The 7,680-nt window shown below is 39.5% G+C and overlaps 1 protein-coding gene across 3 annotated transcripts in view; it reads left to right on the top strand.

The window, feature by feature from the left end:
* The first annotated feature begins 916 nt into the window (after window positions 1-916).
* The window catches only part of RAB3GAP1 (RAB3 GTPase activating protein catalytic subunit 1), a 121,696-nt gene continuing 114,932 nt past the window's right edge, over window positions 917-7,680 (top strand). For all 3 annotated transcript variants that reach the window (XM_044242585.1, XM_044242584.1, XM_044242583.1), the window contains exons 1-3: window positions 917-956; window positions 1,074-1,129; window positions 7,438-7,513. In XM_044242585.1, coding sequence (XP_044098520.1) covers window positions 939-956; window positions 1,074-1,129; window positions 7,438-7,513 — 150 coding nt within the window. In that variant the 5' untranslated portion in view covers window positions 917-938. The remainder of the gene's footprint in view (window positions 957-1,073; window positions 1,130-7,437; window positions 7,514-7,680) is intronic.

The raw sequence follows: 7,680 nt of genomic DNA, 5'->3' as shown, positions 1-7,680 counted from the left end.
GAGATCATGACCTACACCAAAACCAAGAGCTGGACACTTAACCAACTGAGTCACAAGGTTAATATTTTTTTCATCACTGAATTTCTTAGTTCTCTACCACCAAATTCTTCCTTGTGCGTTGCAAAACTCATTAAATGAGATTTAATCTTTTTCCACTTTTAATTATGAAAAATTTCAAACCTAACAGAAGTAGAGAGAACGGTATAAACACTCATGTACCCATCACTAGCTTAAACTATTACCTGCACATAGCTAATCTGGTTTTATTCCTAGGCCTACCCCTTATACCATTCTCCCTCCCATTATTTTCATGCAAATCCTGGACATGGTATCATTTCATGATATATACTTGAGCATGAATGAGGTATAATTATTAATTGCTAGGGGCTACTCCTTCTGTTCCTCAGTGGCTTAAAAAGTGAAGTATTGAAGAGTACATTGAACATACATTGAACAGTATGTTGCTTTTCCGAGAAACCAGAGAACTAGCAAAATGATTTTATTGCATGACTTAACCAAACTGTGTAAATTGTTTGAGGCGGGGCGGGGGGAGGCAAGTGTGGGTATTACTGGCATCTAGCTTTGTGCCTTGCAGTCAATAAATAGAGGTTGAATGAAAACAAATTCAATGTGGTTTTGGCTTTTTAATACCACTTTATCCACAGTAATTTAGGGCCTTGTCTTACCTCCTCCCTTCTGTTATCTTCCAGAATTCATTAATCTAAAGGAAAAATTCAAATTCAAAGCTTTTCTGTTTGTTTGTTCTAGTCAAAGATTTCAGCCTTGGAGGACTTTTCCAGGCAGGACTCAATACTAGGGGGAGGTGCCTCCGGGGGCTGGTCTGCCCTGAGGCCCCGCCCCCGTTCGCTCCCGGCAGTCCTTATCCTCCTTTCCTTGTCCTCCCGGCAGCCTTAGCGCTTTTCCCGGCGCTCCTCAAGATGGCGGCCGACAGTGAGGTGAGTTGTTTCCTCCCCACTTATCCCTGTCTGTAAGTTCGTTCCTCCGTGTCAGCGCCCGGGCGCTCAATCTCTTTTTCTTTTTTTTTCTTTTTCTTCCCTTTCCTTTACCTTTAGCCCGAGTCCGAGGTATTTGAGATCACTGACTTCACTACTGCCTCGGAATGGGAAAGGTGAGTGAGTCGTAGCATTGGTTATCGGTACCCTGGGCCTCTGCGTCCCCCTGCAGCTTCCACAACGTAGACCACATGTGTTGCAACTTCTGAGAAAAAAGACCGGCGAACCCCCGGCTCTGCATCTTCTCCTGCCCCCAGTGTGCTGCAAGCCTCTTCCGCGTCTCACGTCTGACAAGCCCCAGCCCGCCCCCGTCAGCCAAACCCTTGGGACGCGGCTCTCAGAAAAAGTTTTGTTTACTCTGAGACCACTTCCCTCAGACCTTGGCTGTTCCCACCAGTAGAAACAATTTCCGTAGCTACCACTTCCGTTCCTGGTTTCATTTCCGTTTAACTCATTTTATCATAAGCAGTAAACTTGGCAGTTGTTTTTTCCCTCTCGTGTGCATTGGTAGGGGGCATTTAGAGTACTGGTAGTTGTCCATCTGCCACACGCCCACCATCTCCATTCTGTCCTTTATAACCTTTTAAGATAGGCTACAGATGGTTTTGGAATTCTGTGATTCAAGTTGTTACATTTCATTGGCTAATGTGCCCAGGCTTCGTGTGACTATCAGACCTCACAGAACAGCTGAGTGAAATTGCTGTATCACTGAAATTAGTTGAAAGCCACCTTTGTGAAGGAGTGGTTGCTTAGACTGAAGTTTTCTGGTCGGTGTCACAGAGACCGTTCTGGGTGTGGAGGTCAGTAATTAGCTTGTTGCAATATTTTATAATCTTTCTGGTTGGGAGAGGAAATTTGTGCATGTTATGTCATTACATGACGGGAAGTTATAAAAGATCCCTACTGGAGGGGCGCCTGGGTGATCTAAATTGGTTAAGCAGCCAACTCTTGATCTCAGCTCAGGTGTTAATCTCAGTCAGGGTCATGAGTTCAAGCCCTGTGTTGGCTCCATGCTGGAGTAGGGTGTGAAGCCTACTTAAAAAAAAAAAAATTTCCTTGCTGGCATAACAATTTGACTTGTGGTATCCCCCAAAAAAAGACAAGTCAGTAAGACATAACCCCACGGGCAAGGCTTTGTTGAGCAGGTAGAACTCTGTATCCAGAGTTAAACTAATGGAAAAAAAGAATAAAACAAAACCTTTGATCCATGTGTTAAACAAAACAGCATATGGTTAAGTTTTAAGCAAACTGGTATTAACTAAAAATAGTACTTTGAAGAAGGATGATATTGTAGATTACAATGAAGGGAGATACTTTAGTAGAAAAGATACGAAATGAGCTGGGCCTTGAAAGTGGGAAGTGATTGCTTAGGCATGAGAAGGTATTAACATGCTCAGAAAGATGGGTGAAAATGAGCCTTTGGGACTTCATGAAGATGTCTCTACTGGAGTGAAGGCTATCTATTGAAGTAAATACATAGAATTAATAGAGGCAGATCGCGGACAGCCTCCAAAGCTGAGTAAAGGAATCTCTAGACTCGGTGCTTTAAGACTAGGGATTCTCAAACTTTAGTGTGCATTAGAATCATAGTTTCTGATCGTGCCTGACGTGGACTGAGAAATGTGCATTTCTTATCAGGTTCTGAAGTGAGACTGATGTTGCTGGTCGGGAGACCACACTTAGAGAAAAACCATCAAATCACAGTAGTGAGAGACCCTTGATTTTATTTATTTATTTATTTAAAATTTATTTATTTATTTATTTGACAGAGAGAGAGAGAGATGACAAGTAGGCAGAGAGGCAGGCAGAGAGAGAGAGAGAGAGAGGAGGAAGCAGGCTCCCTGCTGAGCAGAGAGCCCGATGCGGGACTCGATCCCAGGACCCTGAGATCATGACCTGAGCGAAGGCAGCGGCTTAACCCACTGAGCCACCCAGGCGTCCCGAGAGACCCTAGATTTTAGAGTGGCAAAGTGATAGGATGAGAGTTGTTGCAGGAGATTAGGTAAAAAGAAGCCAAGTGACTGACTTTGATCAGTAGTTAGGTCGGTGATTTGTAGATTGTAGAGAAAGGGAGGATAGGAAGAAGGATTGTAAGACGTTTCAAATAAGAGTTTTAGATAGATACACTAGATGAAATGTTAGAGTAGAAAGAAACATGCAACTGGCATTTCTTGCCTGAAAGAATGAAGATAAAGTGTCAAAGTGGGAAGAACGCAGTTTTAGACCTGTTGAATTTGAAATAATAACTTGATGTCTTTTTTTTTTTTTAATGTTTTATTTATTTATTTGACAGATGACAAGTAGGCAGAGAGGCAGGCAGAGGCGGGGGGCGGGGGGGGAGGAGGAAGTAGGCTCCCTGCTGAGCAGAGAGCCCAATGTGGGGCTCGAACCCAGGACCCTGTCATCATGACCCGAGCTGAAGGCAGAGGCTTAACCCGCTGAGCCACCCAGGCACCCAATAACTTGATGTCTTGAAGGTAGATAGAAAAATGTAACCTGAATCTTGGAGAGTGGAGGTGAGGAAGCAACAAGAGTATGGAATGGAAACATGATTTTTTTCCCCTCTTAGCTAAATATTTAAAATATCCTGAAGTGCATTATTAAGCCCTTTACTCCTGATACGGGAATAATTGTTAACCCAGTTATGAGAACTACCACAAAGTAGGAAATTTGGTTATTAGCTTTCATGCTCTTTCTAGAGCTAAAGTAGTGTTTTATAGCTCAAGGGAAAATGTTAAGGCTTTGGAGTCTCTTAAACCTTGAGTTTAATGTGTGAATGAAAGTTCTTGTTAATATGTTAGCAGCCATACAATTTATTGAGAGTACTGAATGGAACCCTCTCTTTTTAATCTTTTGTGCTTCGCAGAAATATTTATTGAGTGTGTGTGTGTGTCAAATATAGTGCAGGACCTAGGGGTATGGTCAATAAAAATAGACAATTCTTGCTCTTAACATATAGTGTAGTGGAAGAGACACATGAGTCAAATAACAATACAAATGAGTCTAATTACAGTTGAAATGAGAGCTGAGAAGGGGAAAGACACCTGGTCTTAAACTGGTGTATAACAAAGGAACTTAATATAGAGTGAGGATTCAGAGGAAATGATACTGTACTGTAATCTTGAGGTTTTTCAGGGATAGTTAATTAAATTTTCCTAGTCAAATCTCAATATTTTCAGTAGACTCCAATTTTACTCTTTTAGTAGAAACCATAAAATAAGTATTTTGGTATGTTCCTTTTATTGTGAAAGCAATATTATTTTAAATGATTTTTATTATAATACCTCCCAGTAGAATAAAAAAAAAAATCTAAGAAACCTATAATTGTACCATTAGGAGATAGCTACTATTAATATTTTGAGAAAATTTCTTCTAATCTGTGCGTTGTAAACATTTTGTATCAAAACATATTAACACTTCTATAACCTTCATTTTTTTCATTTCATATATGAAATGAGCATTTTCTTATTTCCTCAAATGGCCTTCAAACATGATCCATTCAGAGGATACCATTAATTTACAGCTGCTTGTTGCAGTTGGACAGTTAGGTGGCTTCCAGTTTTTTACTATTATAAATGCAGTGTACATTTCACATGCACATCTTTAAAAAGATTTATTTATTTATTTTAGAGAGCGTGGGGGTGGGGCAGAGGGAGATAGAGTCTTTTTTTTTTTTTAAAGATTTTATTTATTTATTTGACAGAGAGAAGGGAGACAGAGTCTTTTTTTTTTTTTTTAAAGATTTTATTTATTTATTTGACAGAGAGAAATCACAAGTAGGCAGAGAGGCAGGCAGAGAGAGAGGGGGAAGCAGGCTCCCTGCTGAGCAGGGAGCCCGATGCGGGACTCGATCCCAGGACTCTGAGATCATGACCTGAGCCGAAGGCAGCGGCTTAACCCACTGAGCCACCCAGGCGCCCCGGGAGACAGAGTCTTTTTTTTTTTTTTTTTTTTTAAAGATTTTTATTTATTTATTTGACAGAGAGAAATCACAAGTAGATGGAGAGGCAGGCAGAGAGAGAGAGGGAAGCAGGCTCCCCGCTGAGCAGAGAGCCCGATGCGGGACTCGATCCCAGGACCCTGAGTCTTAAACAGACTTCCCGCTGCCTGTTATAGGGCTTGATCTCAGGACACTGAGATCACAATCTGAGCCGAAATCAAGGGTCTCTAGTTTAACCAACTCTGCTACCCAGGGGCCCCTCACATGCACATTTTTGCTCACATTTGGGTACATTAAAAATTATTATTTACTTTTTTTGATAAACATGTTGACTTATTTCATAACCAGTAATTGCCTTTTGACTGAACTACCCAGAAGTGAATTAGTATATTTATTAATACTGCCTTTAATTTCAAAGAGGAATTAATTAGAAGTTTCATTTAAATCATAAAAACTCTGATTTATCATTACTATCATTACTGACTTACAACAGATGTAAATATTAACTAATAATGTCACTGAAGGAAAAAACCTGATGTCTGTGAATATATTTTGACTAGAATTAACACTGCTACTGTAGCAATATGATGTAGGTGTTTTAGGAGATCAATTTTGCTATTAAATTGCATCATGCTTATATGAGAAGTTACCTTCTTAGTGTAATAAAAGTCTTCTGAAAGTGTCTTTTAATGGTACTACTGAGATTTGACAGTTTTAATTTGCTGATATTGAGCATGTCATTAGTCACAATTCATTCTCTTTTTCAGAGATCTGTTTCATCAGTAGATCTAAAGATGAGATAGTGATTCGTTTTAAAATTCATCAGTTATTCTTTATTCCGTATGGCTGACAAATCTGCCTATAGTTTCTTGCCAGCTGTCCCTTAAAACATGGTTTATTTTATATTATTTTTATTTTTTATTTTGTGTATTTGAGAGAGACAGAGAGAGAGAGAGAGAGAACAAGCAGGGGAAAGGGCAGGCAGAGGGAGAGGGAGAAGCAGGCTTCCCAGGGAGCAGGGACTCAAATGCAGGGACTCAAATGCAGGTTTAGATCCCGGGACCCTGGGATCATGACCTGAGCCAAAGACAAACTGAAGAGCCACCCAGGTGCCCCAAACATGGTTTATTTTAATGAGCAAAGGTTCTGAATGTTAATTTTTGGGGGGAGAGGAAGATAAATCAATTCCTAAGTATCTTCAAAAGAGAAGTTAATTTAAATAGATTAGTTGTTTTGAGATTAGGGAATGATGATTGGTTTCATAGTTACCCTTTTTTTTTTTAAGATTTTGTTTTTTTATTTGTCAGAGAGAGAGCGCGTGTGAGAGAGAGCATGCACAAGCGAGCCCACAGGCAGGGGGAGCAGCAGGGAGAGAGAGAGAAGTAGGCTCCCTGCTGAGCAAGGAACCTGAAGAAGGACTGGATTCCCGACTATGGGATCATTATCTGAGCTGAAGGCAGACTGTTAACCCACTGAGCCACCCAGGCATCCGAGTTTCATAGTTATCTTTTTTTTTTTTTTTTTAAGTTTCATAGTTATCTTTAATAGTATCCTTTTAGTTTGTCAGCTTTTACTTCTGTTCCAAATTTATATTCATTTTAATATAGAAATGTATTCTTTTTTTCTTTTTTTAAAGATTTTATTTATTTATTTATTTATTTATTTAATTGACACACAGAGAGAGTGAGCACAAGCAGGGGGAGCAGCAGAGGGAGAGGGAGAAGCAGGCTCCCTGCTCAACAGGGAGCCTGATGAGGGAGGGACTCCATCCCTGGACCCTGGGATCATGCTGAGCCAAAGGCAGACGCTTAATCGACTAAGCCATCTAGGCGCCCCATGTTTGATTTTTTTTATTAATTATTTTTATTAACATATTATTTGCCCCAGGAGTACAGGTCTGTGAATCATCAGACTTACACAGTTCACAGCACTCATCATTTCACATACCCTCCCAATGTCCATAACCCAACCATTCTCTCCATATCCTGCCTCCCCACAGCAACCCTCAGTTTGTTTTGTGAGATTAAGAGGCTCTTATGGTTTGTTTCCCTCCCGATCCATCTTGTTTCATTTTAGAGATGTAGTCTTAATTTATATCTTACAGAAGCAGAATGCTTTGATAGGTAAGTAGTAGACTTTAAAAAAGTCAAAATTTGGGGTGCCTGACTTGCTCAGTCAATAGAGCCTAGAACTCTTGATTTGGGGTTGTGAGTTTGAGTCCTATGGTAAGGGTAGAGTTTGCTTAAAAAATGTTTATTTAAAAAAATAAGAATTTTTGGATTAGAGAAGATTATTTCCACATTTATTCCATATCCATAAATTAGACTAATAATACTAACCTTAGTGAGCCTTCTCTGATAAAATTGTTAAAATATAAAAAATACTTTTTGAAAGAAATTTTATGACAGTAGTAAAAAAAAAAAAAAAAAGCGCTGTTGCATGTACAGAAAGCCTTTTTGTTTTTGTTTTTTTATTCCTTTCTAGGTTTATTTCCAAAATTGAAGAAGTCTTAAATGACTGGAAACTGATTGGAAACTGTTTGGGAAAGCCACTTGAAAAGGTCAGATCTATTTGCTGGTGTCTCTAAATAAGTATTACTTTGAATTTACTTTGAATTTCTCCCTATTTTAAAGCCCTTTGCTGCTTATGGTACCTTTGAATTAAATGTTTTTTTAAAGTTATGTATGATCTATGAACATAAAGTGGCATCTGGAAGAACTTGGATTT

This window comes from Neovison vison, chromosome 3 (assembly GCF_020171115.1).
Source record: "Neovison vison isolate M4711 chromosome 3, ASM_NN_V1, whole genome shotgun sequence".
NCBI classification, from domain to species: Eukaryota; Metazoa; Chordata; class Mammalia; order Carnivora; family Mustelidae; genus Neogale; species Neogale vison.
The sequence above is the reverse complement of the archived record's forward strand: the minus strand, read 5'-3'. Positions and strand labels throughout refer to the sequence as shown.